At 34.2% G+C, this 16,330-nt stretch overlaps 1 protein-coding gene across 7 annotated transcripts in view; it reads left to right on the top strand.

Annotated features, from left to right (window-relative positions):
- The window catches only part of BDP1 (BDP1 general transcription factor IIIB subunit), an 87,813-nt gene that overhangs the window by 25,679 nt on the left and 45,804 nt on the right, over nucleotides 1-16,330 (top strand). For 6 of the 7 annotated variants that reach the window (XM_022595615.3, XM_022595623.3, XM_022595632.3 and 3 more), the window contains 8 exons: nucleotides 302-449; nucleotides 4,086-4,244; nucleotides 7,108-7,267; nucleotides 8,949-9,040; nucleotides 11,055-11,250; nucleotides 12,173-12,306; nucleotides 14,412-15,456; nucleotides 16,142-16,329. In XM_022595615.3, coding sequence (XP_022451323.2) covers nucleotides 302-449; nucleotides 4,086-4,244; nucleotides 7,108-7,267; nucleotides 8,949-9,040; nucleotides 11,055-11,250; nucleotides 12,173-12,306; nucleotides 14,412-15,456; nucleotides 16,142-16,329 — 2,122 coding nt within the window. The remainder of the gene's footprint in view (nucleotides 1-301; nucleotides 450-4,085; nucleotides 4,245-7,107; nucleotides 7,268-8,948; nucleotides 9,041-11,054; nucleotides 11,251-12,172; nucleotides 12,307-14,411; nucleotides 15,457-16,141; nucleotide 16,330) is intronic. The other variant, XM_089908956.1, reaches the window with a different exon arrangement.

A 16,330-nucleotide genomic window follows, 5' to 3' on the forward strand; every position in this document is an offset into this window, starting at 1 on the left:
ACAGATCAGAACAACCTTTCTGTAGAATTTAAGTTTTATGTGGTTCAACTTCACCAATAAGATTTTAGTAAGTGAACCCTGATAGATAGCATAGTGTGATTTATAAGCATCATAATATGCTCTTTGTGGCTTACTAGTAAAGACATTACATATAAAGCAGAATAGCTCAACTTTTAAGAAATTGGACTTTGGGATAATTTCTTAATCATTACATTACAGTGTTATATGTAAATTCCTTTGTGCTTTAAATATATATGTTTTTGCTGTCATTTTTATAATAATATGCATTTTGTATTAATAGATAAATGCCTGTCTTTAAGTCCTGAGATAAATGAAGATGAAAGCAATAAGGAACAAAAGCTTCCCTGTGTACAGAACACAGATGACATTGTGGATCTATCCTCTAATGAAAAGGCTGAGAAAAGAACTGACCCTGCTCTTTCACCAAGGTATTTTATGTATCTTTACTCACTTTGTCTACATCTTCTATCAGTTACCAAAGGAGTGGGAAATCTCCACCTGTAATTGTGAATTTGCTTATTTCTCTTTTCAGTTCTATTTGTTTTTCTTCGTGTCTTTTGAAGCTCTTTTGTTAGGTGTATACATATCTAGGATTGTTGTATCTTCTTGGTGAAATCACCCTTTTATCATTTGTGTGATATCTTTCTGGTATTGCTGTTTGTTCTGATGATTGCGATGCCACTACAGCTTTCTTGCGGTTAATATTTGCATGGGTTTATCATTTTCTATAAAGATTTTCTCTTGATTTTTGGTTTTCAGCAATTTGAATGTGATGTATCCTGCTGAGGTTTTTTTGTTTGTTTGTTTTTACTTGTGGTAAAAAACACATAACATGAGATCTGCTCTTCTTACGAGTTTTTAAAATGTACAGTGTTGTTAACTATGAGCACAGTGTTGTACAGCAAATCTCTAGAACATTTTCGTCTTGCATGGCTGAAACTCTGTATCTTTTGAACAGTAACTCTTTATTTCCTCCTTACCCCAGCCCCTGGTAACCACCATTCTACTTTCTATGAGTTTGGTTACTTTAGATACTTCATGTAAGTGGAATCATAAATATTTATCCTTCTATGAGTGGCTTATTTCACCTAGCATGATGTTTTCAAAGTTCATCCATGTTGTAGCATATGAAGGATTTCTATTTTTATGGTTGAATAATATTCCATTGTAAGTATATAGCACATTTTGTTTATTCATTTATCTGTCAATGGACATTTAGGTTGTTTCCGTCACTTGGCTATTATGAATAATGCTGCAATAAACATGGAACTGAAGATATTTCTTTGAGACCCTGTTTTCAGTTCTTCTGGGTAAATACCCAGAAGGGAAATTGCTGGATCATATGATAATTCTGTTTTAAATTTTTTGAAGAGCCTCCATACTGTTTTTCATTGTGGCTGCATTTTACATTCCTACCCACAGTTCATAAGAATTCCAGTTTTTCCATACTCTTGCCAGCATTTATTATTTTCTGTTTTTCTAAAAAATTAATATATATTTTTTAATTAATCCTTTTTTTTAAGTACATATATATTTTTAAAAAGTAATGTTAGTATAATATAACAGTTCCTAACAGGTGTGAGGTGATACCTCACTGTGGTTTTGATTTGCATTTCCCTGATGATTGTGATGTTGAGCATCTTTATTTTATTTTATTATTTATTTATTTATTTACTTTTGGGTGCGTTGGGTCTTCGTTGCTGCACGTGGGCTTTTTTTAGTTGCAGCGAGTGGGAGCTACTCTTCGTTGTGGTGTGCGGGCTTCTCATTGCAGTGGCTTCTCTTGTTGCAGAGCACGGACCCTAGGTGTGTGGGCTTCAGTAGCTGCGGCACGTGGGCTCAGCAGTTATGGCTTGCGGGCTCTAGAGCACAGGCTCAGTAGTTGTGGCACACGGGCTTAGTTGCTCCACGGCATGTGGGATCTTCCTGGACCAGGGCTCAAACTCGTGTCCCCTGCACTGGCAGGCAGATTCTTAACCATTGTGCCACCAGGGAAGTCCCTTGAGCATCTTTAAATATTACTTGTTGGCCATTTGTATGTCTTCTTGTGGAGAAATGTCTATTCAATTCCTTTTCCAGTTCTTTAATTGAGTTATTTGTTTTTCTGTTACTGAGTTCTAGGTGTTCCTTTTATATTTTGGATACTAAGTCCTTATCCAGTATATGGTTTACAAATCTTTTCTCCCATTCCATAGGTTGCCTTTTGACTCTTGATTGTTTCCTTTGCTGTACAGAAAGTTTTTGGTTTGATATAGTCCCACTTGTCTATTTTTACTTTTCCTGCCTGTGCCTTTTGTGTCATGTCCAAGAAATTATTACCAATACCAATCTTATGAAGTTTTCCCCCATGTTTTCCTTAGGAATTTTATACTTTAAGGCATTACCTTTAATGCAGTGGGCCTGGGTTCAATCCCTGGTTGGGGAACTAAGATCCCACAAGCTACGTGGCATAGCTGAAAAAGAAAACAATAAAAGGTGTTACCTTTAAATCTTTATTCCATTTTGAGTTGATTTTTGTGTATGGTATAAGGTAAAGGTCCAGTTTCTCTTTTTTTGCATATGGATATCTAGCTTTCCCAGCATCATTTGCTGAAGAGATTTTCCTTTTCATTGTGTAGTTTTGGCACCCTGTCAAAGATCATTTGACTGGGTGCATGGGTCTGTTCTGTTCCATTGGTTGGCATGTACCCTCTTCTGAAAATTTTGATGAAAGCCATTTATTCTCATGTAGAAAAATACCTATATGCACCTGTGCCAATTTATTCATACAATACAGAAGATTAATAATTTCTTTGAAGCCAAGCCATAGACCTCAGGCCCTTAACTTGCTGGGTGACAGACATCTAAATTCTGACCTCAGAGACACAACTAATTTCATAGACTATGCACAAAACAATACTGATGACTTTTTTTATGGGGGAAAGCTACCCTGTAATGACTGTTAAAATACCAGTTGGTTTTGTAAAACAGTGAACTGATTCTTATTCTAAAGCTAGAGTAATTAAAAGAGTGTGGTACTGGAAAAGGCCAGACAAATTGACTGAGAGGAAGATTGTATGTAGAATCTAGGAAGAGAAATTTAGGCATCATTTAGATGGCAGAGGTAGCATTAGAAATTAGTGGGAAAGATTGAATTAACCATTCATTAAATGGTGCTTAGATATGAAAAAGATAATAGTAGATCCCTATTTTACTCTATGCACTAACCTCCTCATAGATTAAAGGCTACATATATAAAGCAAATCTTTAAAACTTTTAGGAAAAAATGTAGAAAAATAATTTTGTGATGTCAAGGATTTCTTAAGACATAAAAAGTACAAACTTTAAAGGATGAAATTGATAAATTCAACTGCAGTAAAATTAAATACTTCTGTTGACAAAAGGCTCCATGAAGAAAGTAAAAGGCAAGCTATTGATTGGGAGGTTTTATATGCAACATCTAGCCAAAAAAGAATATAGAAAGAGCGCTGGGAAAAGACAAACACCCAGTAGAAAAAAAGAACAAAAAAACAAAGCATGGCTGAATGTGAATTTGCGTTGAAACTGAGTGCTCGTTAGTACATGGCCATCATTTATATTATTGTTAGTTGAAGTACTTTCTAATACAGCAGTCCTCTCTTTGCACGCTACAGCATTAACTGCAACTTGTGCATGTTGCAACTGTGTCTTCGATTTCCATGGCTCTTGGGTAACACAGTACCATGCAAAGCAAAGACTGACAATACAAAATTTTAATGAAAGATAATTCCTAAACATTACTATGATTTTACACATACATTTGATTTGTGAACCCCATGTAGTTATGAGTTTTTCATTTTGTGACTTCTTGAGCACTTTCCCTGTTCATTTGTGACTGTTATTATCTCCTAAGATACAGTGTTTTATTAACATGGTGCAAGGAGGATCATAGAGAAACCAAAATATCCATTTTGATTATTCCGTGATATGAAGGATCATCTTCCAGAGTTTTGGCTTTGTATATTTTTAAAAAATCTTTTAAATAATTAGTATAAAATGTGAATTACTAAGGGTTCTTTTCCCCTGATATATTTTCATTTCCGTAGTAGTCAACAAGATGCCGTATCAGTAGCAGCTGAGACTTCAGAATCAAGCACTTCATATTTGCCTTCATCAGAAGGTGGAATTAGAGCATTGTGTGAGGTGAATAATGCTGAGAGTAGTTGTACAGAAGAAGGAAATGTTGACCTAAAAGATAAAGCACTGTAAGTATTTTACATGGTAGGATTTTGAAATTTGTTTTCAAAATTTTGATAATTTATTATCATTTAAAAAATGATAATAATGTTGCTTCCTTTAGGAATTAGGAGAGGACTGTAGACCATTTAATATGTAATTGTACTGTGGTCTTAGTGACATTAAGGTTTTTCACTTTATATTTCATTATAGAAAGATTACCTTAGTGATACGAGTTATAGCAAACTGGTAACTTATGATGAAATTCTAAAATAATTCGGAAGCCAAATATTTGCTATGAGATTTAACTTTTACTTGGTTTGAGTTATTTTTCATACCTGTTGTCAAAGTAGTAGATTTTGATATTGATGACTTTAAAGAGATTATGTATTATGTTTTCTAGTATGAAAATACTGATTAAATTGATATCTTCACTAAAAACAATAAAAGCACCACAAGAATCTCCCTTTGAAAAGATATCTCAGAAGTTCAGACTTCCTTTTTATCTCCTCCATAACTCCTCATATGGGCTTAAAAGTTTAGTTTATGAATTTTTATTTTCAGTAAAGCATAGTCACATTGAGAATCAAACTTTTTTTTTTTAAAGATGATTTTTAAATTTATTTATTTATTTTTGGCTGCGTTGGGTTTTCGTTGATGCACATGGGCTTTCTGTAGTTGCAGTGAGCGGGGACTACTCTTCCTTACGGCGCACGGGCTTCTCATTGTGGTGGCTTCTGTTGTTGCAGAGCACAGGCTCTAGGCATGTGGGCTTCAGTAGTTGTGACATGTGGGCTTCAGTAGTTGTGGCACGTGGGCTCAGTAGCTGTTTCTTGCGGGCTCTAGAGCGCAGGCTCAGTAGTTGTGGAGCACGGGCTTAGTTGTTCTGCGGCATGTGGGATCTTCCCAGACCAGGGCTTGGACCCCGTGTCCCCTGCATTGGCAGGTGGATTCTTAACCACTGCGCCACCAGGGAGGTCCCAGAGAATCAAACTTATTTTTTTAAATAAAAATTTAAACTAGTCTTTGGAATAGGCAATATATTCCTGTGGTTCAAACATCCAAAAGTGTAAGAAGGTATAGAGTGAAGTATCCCTCCTGTCATGTCCCCATTTACTCTAACAAGTAACCAGCGTTATTTATTTCTTAGTCTTTCAGAGATTAAAAAAAAAAGACATTAAAGCTAATACAAATACATAAAGTTTATATATGTCTTACTCTTTTTAAAACCCTAATGGTAGCATAGTATAATACCATTTTGTAATTTTTTTATCTTATATCGTCATATCTTTACTTAAAGACCTTTATTCTTTTTATAGTTGCATAGTGTTCTGTTGTATGGATGAATCACACTTTATATTATCGGTGCCCTGTTGATGGCTATATATGTTGTTTTTACAAACAATGCTTAGAAACTTATACCTCTATCCTTTCACCTTTGTGCCAATCTATTTGTAGGGAAAGTTCCTAAAATGAAATTGCTAGCCCAAAGGACACATTTGTATGTGAGTGTGTGTACATTTATACATTTATGATTTTGATAGATACTTCCAAAATGCTCTCCATAGGAGTTACTCTAGTTTATATTCCCACTAACAGTGTAAGAAATGGCTCCCTACCAACAGTGTTATCAAACTTGGATTTTTGCTAGTCTTGATAGATTATAAAATAAAATAATATCACAGTATAGTATATATACCCCAGTCCTCCTTTTCTGACAGGGGTAGATAATTCTTTTTTTTTTTTTCCCTTCAGTTGCTTACTTAAAAATTTTCTAACCTAAGGAAAAGTCAAAAGAACAATGAACATCAGTATATAATTCCCCTTAGATTCTCTGATTCTTAATATCTTTTCACATTTGTGCTTGCTCGCTCTACTTTTTTTTTTTCAATCTTTTTTTTCTTTCTTGGCCGTGCTGTGCGGCATGTGGGATCTTAGTTCCCCAACCAGGGATCGAACCTGCACCCACTGCGTTGGAAACACGGCGTCTTAACCACTGGACCGCCAGGGAAGTCCAGCTCGCTCTACTTTTAATTTGTACATTTCTTCCTGGGAGTGAAGCTGAGCATATCTTCACATTTAAAACCTATTTTTTTTTGTTTTTTTGGGAGTTCGTATCCTTTGTCCAGTTTTCTAATGAGTTACTGGTATTGTTCTGTAGGAGGTCTTTACATTTTAGAGAGGTTATTAGCCTTGTGATATGAGTTGTAAAACATGTTTTCTTGGTTTGTAGTTTGACTTATGACATATGTTTTGGACATGTAAAAGTTTTTGATTTTTATGTTGTCAGATCTCTCTCCTTTTTTTTTTTTCTTTTATGGCTCCTGATCTTTTAATCAAGTTTTAGAAAGGCTTACTCTACCTCAAAGTTACAAAAGAATTCATTCATGTTTTCTCTATGGTTTCACTTAAATCTTTGATTCATTTAGAATATATTGTGAGTACAGTGCAAGGAATGGAGCTAATTTTATTTTATTTCCCAGTATTACTAGTTTTCCCATCACTGTTAATTTAATTTAACATTTATTTTAAAAAATATATTATTTTTGTGGTCATCTTATTCTATTTTGAAATGACAACTTTATTGTATACTAAAATCATGTATTTTGGAGTCATCATCTCAGTTTTCTTCTGTGTTTCATTTATCTTTTATTCATGTGTTAGTACCACAATATTTTAATTATTGCTGCTAAGTAGTATATTTTTAACATCTGATAAAACAAATTAGTTACCCTTCATTGCTCTTCTTGTTCAGTCTTCTTTGCTACGTTTATTGTAAGTAAGCTTAAAGGAGTTCTTTTCTAGCTGTGAATGGATTTTTAAAGAATTTTCCAGAATTTCTTTTGAATATGCCTGCATGTTGGTACAATTTAAATAATATTAATTTTCTAGGGAAACTGGTCAAACAGGAAGTATTAAACCGAAGACAAGAGGACGACTCCAGAGACCTAAACCCAATTTATCAAGGGCAGTTGGGAAGAAATCAGTTCTTTCACAAGGGAAAACAGATACAGAGAACAAGAGTTTACATACAGAAACTTCAGTTGAAAAGGTATGGAGTAAGAGACTTAATGGAGATTAAAATTATAAAGTATTTTTTCTAAATAGTTGGGAATAAAAATGTTTAACTTATAATTACGAAGTAATGTTACCAATAGTAAAGCCAAGGTATGAGAACTTCAAACATTAATATTAAATTTGTCTTACTAGTCTCATGTTGTATACATTTTCTTTAGAATATAGGATATATCATTTCGAACATCCTTAGCAGTAACAAATATATCTTTTGTTTACTTATATAAAATATTTATTCAAAATATTTTTTAAACCAGCTATAATAAAATTATAACCACAACCCTCTTATCTATATACAGAATATTCCTCTGTTTGTCCTTCATAAACTTTATTTCTCTTTTTATGGAAGTAAACATTTTTGTAGTTTTTAGCCATATATAATATTTAAAACATTTTTCTCTGAAACTATCCATTTACCTTTCTTGGGGTTAACTGATCTTTTTAATAGCTGCATCAGGTTAACATTATTATTAATTTACCTAACCATTTCTCTAATGTTTAGGTTGTTTCCATTTTTTTAACCCTTGTAAATAAAAGCAAACAATTTTGTAAATAGACAAAGAATAAATTTCCAGAGGTGGTGGGATTAATGTGCCAAAGTATTTTAAATATTTTTTGGCTCTTGTTAGGAAGTGTCAAACTGTCAAAAAAAGGAATCTTGGGAATTCCCTGGAGGTCCAGTTGTTAGGACGCTTTTACTGCCTGGGCCCGGATTCGATGCCTGGGCCCGGATTCGATCCCTGGTCGGGGAACTAAGATCCCACAAGCCCCGTGACCAAAAAAAAAAAAAAAAAAAAAAAAACCAGGATCTATTTACATTGCTTTAAGCATTAAATGAATGTTCCTGTTTCCTTGTATCCTTGCCAGCATTATATTGTTAAAAATGTTTTATTTTTGCTAAAATAATTTTTAAAATTTTATTCTTTTTTCCTTTTATGTGAAATCTTTTAAATCTTAATAATATAACTATAACTATATTATAATCTTATGAGATGTTTTTAAATTCTAGAAGGTTGGGAAAATACAGATTCATGTAAAAGTTAATTTTATTATCTACATGCAACCAACATTTTAGACTATATCCTTCCAGCTTTTCTTTTACATTCTTGAGTAGTAGTATTAATTCACTTTTGTATCCTTCTCTGGTATTTTAACATTTCATAAATATATTTCCATATCATTAAATATCTTTTGAAAACATGGTTTTTAGTGACTTCATAATATTCTATCAATGGGTATAACTGAATTTATTTAACCGTTTATTTATTATTGGATATTTTGTCAGTTTACAGTGTTTGCTGTTTTGCATAATGTTCTAGTGAACAACTTTGTACTTAAATCTTTGCCTAGATATTTTTTTAGAGTAGAGTCTTAGAAATGATATTACTGGGTCAAAGAATATGAACATTATTAAAGTTCTTGATCCATGTTGGCAAAAGGCTTTCCAGAAAGGATATACCAATTTGTGCTTCTATCAGTGACATATGAGATTATATGTTTAAAAGGTTCTCATCTGCCTTTATGATTTTAACAACTCTCTTTTAATAATTAGAAGTACAAAAAAGTGAAATTTTATTGTTTTAATTTCCATTTATTTATTTATTACAAAGTTTGAACTTTATGTTAAGTAGATTAAATATAAAAAATTAAATTCGTAGAATCATATGGAAAAGGATAAAATGAATACACTTGGTATTTCTGGAATGGAGAATAAAGAGAAAGAGAATCCAGAGGCTGATACTGCATCTAAGTAAGTATTTAGGAAATAGAATAAAAATAGTAACTCTTAGGAATGATTGTAATGACTTATTTTCAACTTAATGTCTGCATTTTATTTTCAGCTAGTGTATTTAAGTCCATTTTTAACTATAGGGATTGTTGAAACATTTTAATAATGATCTTTATGCTTGGTATTGTAGAAATAAATTATAGTATGGATCCACTGGTGAGCAATTACATTTCTCCCTCAACTTCCTAACAAGATTTTAACAAAGTCTTGTTAGATGAATTAATGGTTAAGATATATGTTTCTGGATAATTTTATTTATAGCAAGGGGTTTCCAAAGGGAATATTTAGGGGAATTCCCTAGTGGTCCAGTGGTTAGTGCTCCATGCTGCTACTGCTGGGGGCACAGGTTTGATCCCTGGTTGGGGAACTAAGATCTCGCATGCTGCGCAGTGCGACCAGAGAAAAAGGGCGGTGGGGAATCTTTAACTTAGAGTAGAGATCTAGAATAGGCCTGCTCCAACATAAATCTGAACCAGTGGATTCTGGACTGTATGTTTATTCCATAATCTGTGTCCAGTGCCCTGGAGGTGTACACAATGGTGTCCTGGGGAATAGTATTCCATGCTTGTCAGGTATAGATTTTTCCAATTTTGTGGTGACAATTTGATTTTAAAATGCTTTTTTTATAGTCATGCTTTTAGGGCTATGTCTGTTCTAGAGGGTTAAGGTATAGAGGTGTGTGTTTCTTTGAGGGTGTTCTTAAAGACACTTGTGAATTATTTTTTTTTTTTAAACATCTTTATTGGAGTATAATTGCTTTACAATGGTGTGTTAGTTTCTGCTTTACAACAAAATGAATCAGTTATATATATACATATGTTCCCATATCTCTTCCCTCTTGCGTCTCCCTCCCTCCCACCCTCCCTATCCCACCCCTCCAGGCGGTCACAAAGCACGGAGCTGATCTCCCTGTGCTATGCGGCTGCCTCCCACTAGCTATCTACCTTACGATTGGTAGTGTATATATGTCCATGCCTCTCTCTCGCTTTGTCACAGCTTACCCTTCCCCCTCCCCATATCCTCAAGTCCATTCTCTAGTAGGTCTGTGTCTTTATTCCTGTCTTACCCCTAGGTTCTTCATGACATTTTTTTTTTCTTAAATTCCATATATATGTGTTAGCATACGGTATTTGTCTCTCTCTTTCTGACTTACTTCACTCTGTATGACAGACTAGGTCTATCCACCTCATTACAAATAGCTCAATTTCGTTTCTTTTTATGGCTGAGTAATATTCCATTGTATATATGTGCCACATCTTCTTTATGCATTCATCTGATGATGGACACTTAGGTTGCTTCCATCTCCGGGCTATTGTAAATAGAGCTGCAGTGAACATTTTGGTACATGTCTCTTTTTGAATTCTGGTTTTCTCAGGGTATATGCCCAGTAGTGGGATTGCTGGGTCATATGGTAGTTCTATTTGTAGTTTTTTAAGGAACCTCCATACTGTTCTCCACAGTGGCTGTATCAATTTACATTCCCACCAACAGTGCAAGAGTGTTCCCTTTTCTCCACACCCTCTCCAGCATTTATTGTTTGTAGATTTTTTGATGATGGCCATTCTGACTGGTGTGAGATGATATCTCATTGTAGTTTTGATTTGCATTTCTCTAATGATTAGTGATGTTGAGCATTCTTTCATGTGTTTGTTGGCAGTCTGTATATCTTCTTTGGAGAAATGTCTATTTAGGTCTTCTCCCCATTTTTGGATTGGGTTGTTTGTTTTTTTGTTATTGAGCTGCATGAGCTGCTTATAAATTTTGGAGATTAATCCTTTGTCAGTTGCTTCATTTGCAAATATTTTCTGCCATTCTGAGGGTTGTCTTTTGGTCTTGTGAATTATTTTGTATTCCAAATGGTTTACTTATTTATACCTGGGAGAAGAGAATACTGAAGACAAGCATGTATGTGATATACAAGTAATTATGTGACTTCAGAATAACCATTGATTTTATTCCTTTGTAATTACTCTAGTTTGAGTGAAAAAATTTGTCTGCAGGAAGATGATCAACTAAAGGCTTTCAGACCTGCACGCCTAATGAGGGGCTTATTGCAAAGGCCAAAGCCAAATGTAGGTAAAGCTGCTGAAAGAAAAGAAACTGTTACATCACAGGAAAAACTTGGAGCCAGTGTAGAAAAGAATGAAAATGAGTCCTGTATCGATAGAGATGTAAGTACTCTGATGCCCTCCAGTTTTTTGTTAAACAAATACATAAGCCTCCTTTCATCCCCCTTTTTAAACAGCAGTACTGTATACAATTATGTATATTGTTCTTTAAATTTAATGCCCAAATCTCATAGCCAGCAGCTTTGCTAATTGTGAAGGCACTTAGCTCTCAGCTCTGTGGATTTTAAGCATTTATATGATGAATCATCTGCTTTCACCTTACTCATGTTTGGACTTGCCTTCCCCCATCACTCAGCAGGTGTTTGAATTCTACTTCCCTTCTGAAAATATAGCTATGTATATGAATTTTAATACTGACTTAAACAAAATAAAATGTTAGAAGCTCCCTACTAAAATATTCCAACAACAAAGATGATAAATTTTAGATTATTTACATAGTAACTGGTCTTTGTGATAAGAGTAAGAGTTGGCATGATTTGAGATTTGAATTTCTTCTATTATGATTCCCAGGGTCTATAATGTGATTGTAATAATCAAAAAGATTTAGAAAGATAGACCCCAAGGGATAATTTTAACAGATCAGACTGAAGCAGTTACTTGCTTTCTGATTAGGAGGAAAAGAATGGGGGCTTTGAGATGAGGTAAAAGGTGTGGCTTGTGAAATTTCCTATATCTAAAGAACAAACATTAAAAAGTGCCCCTTAGGAAATTCCCTGGTGGTCCAGTGGTTAGGACTTCGTGTTTCCACTGCAGGGGGCCCGGGTAAGATTCCGCAGGCTGCACATCGTGGCACCACTCCACACCCCTGTCAAAAAAAAGTGTCTCTTGAATATCATTTTATAATTTTGAAATGTTTACCATTTTCCTTGTACTCAAGTCGTACATAATTTTCAATGAAGTCTTTTATAAATGTGTGTTACATTGTGAGACCTAAAACTTTTTTAAAAATGTGTTTGTTATTAAGACTCCTGAACAAATAGAAGATCAGGCATGTAAAAATTTTGATTGTGAAGACATCACATCACAATCTGAAAAAAAAGATACTTCTTTTCAAAATGTGCAGTCAGATGAGCCCAAGGCTCTTAATGAATGTCTGAGGTAAGCATCATCTTATTAATGATATAATAGTTGAATTATGTGTAAAGTTTTAGAAATTCTTAATCATTTTTTAAAAATAGCAAATCAGACTGATTTTGTTATCTGTATATCAAGTTACATAATATTTACAAGTGTAAATTCACCTTTCAAGGCAGTTTATGTCATTGCCTTCGTGTTGATTTCTCACTTTTTGGTGTTTTGATGAATTGATTTACCCATCGCAAATTAAACCTTGAGTTAACATGGAGAGTATTATCACTTCACATGCATAGTAAATTACATGTTTATATCCAGATGTGAAAATGCTACTTACTTTCTTAATATTTGTTTCTTTGGGATTAGATTGATCACATATTACCTTTATTTAAGGTTTATGTAAATTTTAAGTAAAACTCATACTTCCCATAGCCAAAGCTCTCTGAATTTGTTGTTTCCCCTCTGCAGGATATTAAACCAGATCAACGGAATTATTAGTGTGCTTTTAAAACTTTTTTCCTTTTGGGAATATTCAATGCACAGAAGTACTGAGAACAGAATAACAGACTCCCATGTACCTACTATCTAGTTTCAACAATTATTTATATTTTACCAATCTTCACATTTAAAGTCTGGCCTATTGTATACTTTATTACAGCTGTATGAGCCTGTTTAAATACTACCTAACCTGAGAGTGAAAGCTAGGTTTCCTGAACTACTCAAAAGATCTTTATTAGAAGACAGAAAAATTCCTTTATTCCTCTCTTCTTTCTCTATTCCTTTGTACCCCCTCCCTACACCCCCAGCCTATTTTACTTCTCTGCCACACAAACTCTGGGTAGAAGCCTGTACAACTGCATTACTGCATTGTTGCATATCTCTGATACAAATATTAATTACAGATAGCTCACAATTTGGATATTTTGTTTGTATTTTTTTAGTTTAAACCAGACTCCATTTTCATGTGGCTTAGTAGAAAACCAAGTTTTCCCTGAGTGGCCTTTGGGTTTTAGAACCCTGCTGGATTGTTCATAACTAATATCCAGTCTGATATCAACAACTTTCCTCTCCAAAGGCAGTGACCTTTCTGGCCTTTGAATCTCCAGTATTCACAGAAACAATTCTAAGATTCTGTGTTTTATCAAATCATATTCCTGTTTATATCCAGTAGGCAGTTTCCCTCCTCCCCAGTCTCAAACACTTTGAACTGTTCAAGATGCTATGTAAGAAACTGAAAGAAGAGAAATATCTACCCAAGAAAAGGGCCTCAGAGGTCAAAATCTTAACCAGTCACTAAGTGCTCTTTCATTCATTTGTATATTTTTATTGGTTTTACTCTATTATTATGATAAAGCACAAAGCAGAGCATGCTGCTGCTTTTTTGAAGAACAAGGTGCTTATACTAGATAGTGATTGTTGTGTGCCCAGAAGCATTCAACAGACTGCAAAAACAGACTGTTGTTGTTTATTTACTCTTTTCTTTCATTCCCACAATGTATTATGAAATCACAAGCTTTTAGAGAAGTGACTGTACAGGAAATCTCATTTTTAATTGTTTTTAAAAAGTGAGGAGGGGCAGACCTAGTTTTTAGTCATAAGACTGTACCTTATTCAAATTATACCTCCACCCAGCTATTTGAGATCCTGGTTAGTTCTGGCCATATAAATGAGTTCTTTAACTCTTACAGCAAGACATATGTCTGGATAAAGGAGAGTAGGAGCAAAAAGGTAGGAATAGCAGCCACAGATTGGTCTAGCTCCGATGTAGAGGACTTGGAGAGTCTTTCTCAGCCAGTATTTGCCAAGGATGATGTGGATGACAATTAGAAAGAGACTATTTAGGCCTGATTAGCTGCTACTCTAATTGACCTTATTGATAGATTTCTCTGTATATATGTCTCTATATAATAAATATATTTAATTTTTTAAAAAATTTACTGTAATTTCCAAGGATAGAATTTTTTCTCTACTTTAATTTTTAAATTTTGCCCAGAGATTCTTGGTGCTTCATTAATTTTTTTTTTTTTAATTAGAGAATTCCTGGTTTTTCAGTAGTGATTTCTCAACCATATCTCTTCAGTTGGCAGTCTAGTTTACAATTTGATTGTGTATCTTTTTTTTTTAAATAGTATTCAAGAGGATAATAAAGCAAATAAACAAGTTCAAATTCTGAAGACTCGATTTCAGAAACCAAAGCCAAATATAAGAAGAAGAACTGGAAGAAGAGAAATTTTCTCAAAGGAAGAAGAGGTACCAAAGGAGGTTCTTGCCTCTGAGGAGATGACAACAGCTTTGAGAGAAACTGCAAGATTGGAAACCTCACCAAGGGAAAAGGTACCTGTGGAGACTAATACTGCTAAGGAAATGGAGTCAGATTTAAAAGAAACTGAAAGGAAAGATATCTCTCCCAGGGAGAAAATACCAGGAATGATTGATGTCACTGTGGAAATGGAGACAGATTTGAGAGAGACTGGAAGAGAGATTTTCCCAAGGGAGAAGATAACAAAGGTGACTGATGCCACTGAGGAAAGAGAGACAGATTTGGAAGAGACTGAACGAAGAGAAATATCCCTACAGGAAAATGCCCCAGAGGAGGTCGATACTATTGGTGAAGTGAAGACAGGTTTGAAAGAAACTGGAAGAGAGATTTCCCCGAGGGAGAAGATACCGGAGATGATTGATGCCGCTGAGGAAGTAGAGACAGATTTAGAAGAAACTGAAAGAAGAGAAATACCTACACAAAAGAAGTCCTCAGAGCTCAAAACTATAGATGATGAAATGGAGACAGATTTGAACAAAATTGGAATAGAAATTTCCCCAAGGGAAAAGGTACTAGTGGGGATCAGTGCCACAGGGGAAAGGGAGATTGATTTGGAAGAAACTGGAAAAAGAGACATTTCCCTGATGGAAAAGGTATCAGGAAAGATGACTGCCATTGAGGAAACGGAGGCAGATTTGAAAGAAACTGGAAGAGAAATTTCCTTTAGGAAAAGCCGATCAGAAGAGATCAGTGCTTCTGAGGAAAAGGTGGCAGATTTGGAAAAAACTGGAAAAATAGACATTTCTCTAAGGGAAAATGAACCAGAGGAGACTGGGACCTCAAGACAAACTGAGTCAGATTCATTGCAGAGGGGTAGTGGTGACTGCAGTGCTGTGCCTTCACTAAATATTAAAGTATGTATTTTTCTGTCCTTTAAAAATATTTTTTTGAATACTTTTTCAGAGAGAAAAATATCAAAATAATTCCAGGATTATTGCCCTTAAGTCCAACAACATTTAAAGTCTCTAAAAGCATAATGTCTTTCCCAGCCCTAAATTCTGTGTTTCAGGACCTTAAAGAAATTATATATTCTTTTTTTTTTAATAATTGAAAACATTTTATAATTGTAGAAAAGTTACTGTTCTTAACTGTTCTTAGTTTAAAGTTACTCTTAGATAAAAGAAATACAAGAGATTGGACTGAATTTGTGCTAATTCTAGTATGAACATACACTGGAATTATTTCTTTTGACCCTATCTGTATCAGTTTTTCTCTTTATTTCCTGTCCCACCCCACTTCGCTCCACTTTTAAAAGTTCATCTTATTAAAAGTTTCCAGTTAATTGAAGTTGAAGCAATTCTAACATTTTCCAGTTTTCTAACTTTTTTTTGGATAGGTAATGGCATTTGTAGTTTGGAAAAAACATATAATAATATGCAATATAGAAAGAAGAGTTTTCCAAATTCTGTGTTTTAGCATTTGTAAATTAAATTTTATTTTACTTAAAAATTAAAACCCCCCAAACTTCTGGATTTTTAAAAACAGTGTGAAGAATATAGGTGCTTAAGGAATATTTTATATGTGCTGATTTATTTCCAGGACATTAGCAGTGAAGTACAATCCGTGGTGGATGTATCTGTAGAAGAAAAAAGAAATTCTGAAAAGGAAATATCAAGTCAGTTGAGTCATTTGAACATTTCTTCACAGACTTCTGAACTTGATAAAATAGAAGACCAGAGGATGCGATCTCCAGATGTTCCAGAGCAGTTTTCAGATATTAATTTAAGG

This window comes from Delphinapterus leucas, chromosome 3 (assembly GCF_059928025.1).
Source record: "Delphinapterus leucas isolate spDelLeu-1000000601 "Yukka" chromosome 3, BTC_Dleu_Yukka2, whole genome shotgun sequence".
Taxonomy (NCBI): domain Eukaryota; kingdom Metazoa; phylum Chordata; class Mammalia; order Artiodactyla; family Monodontidae; genus Delphinapterus; species Delphinapterus leucas.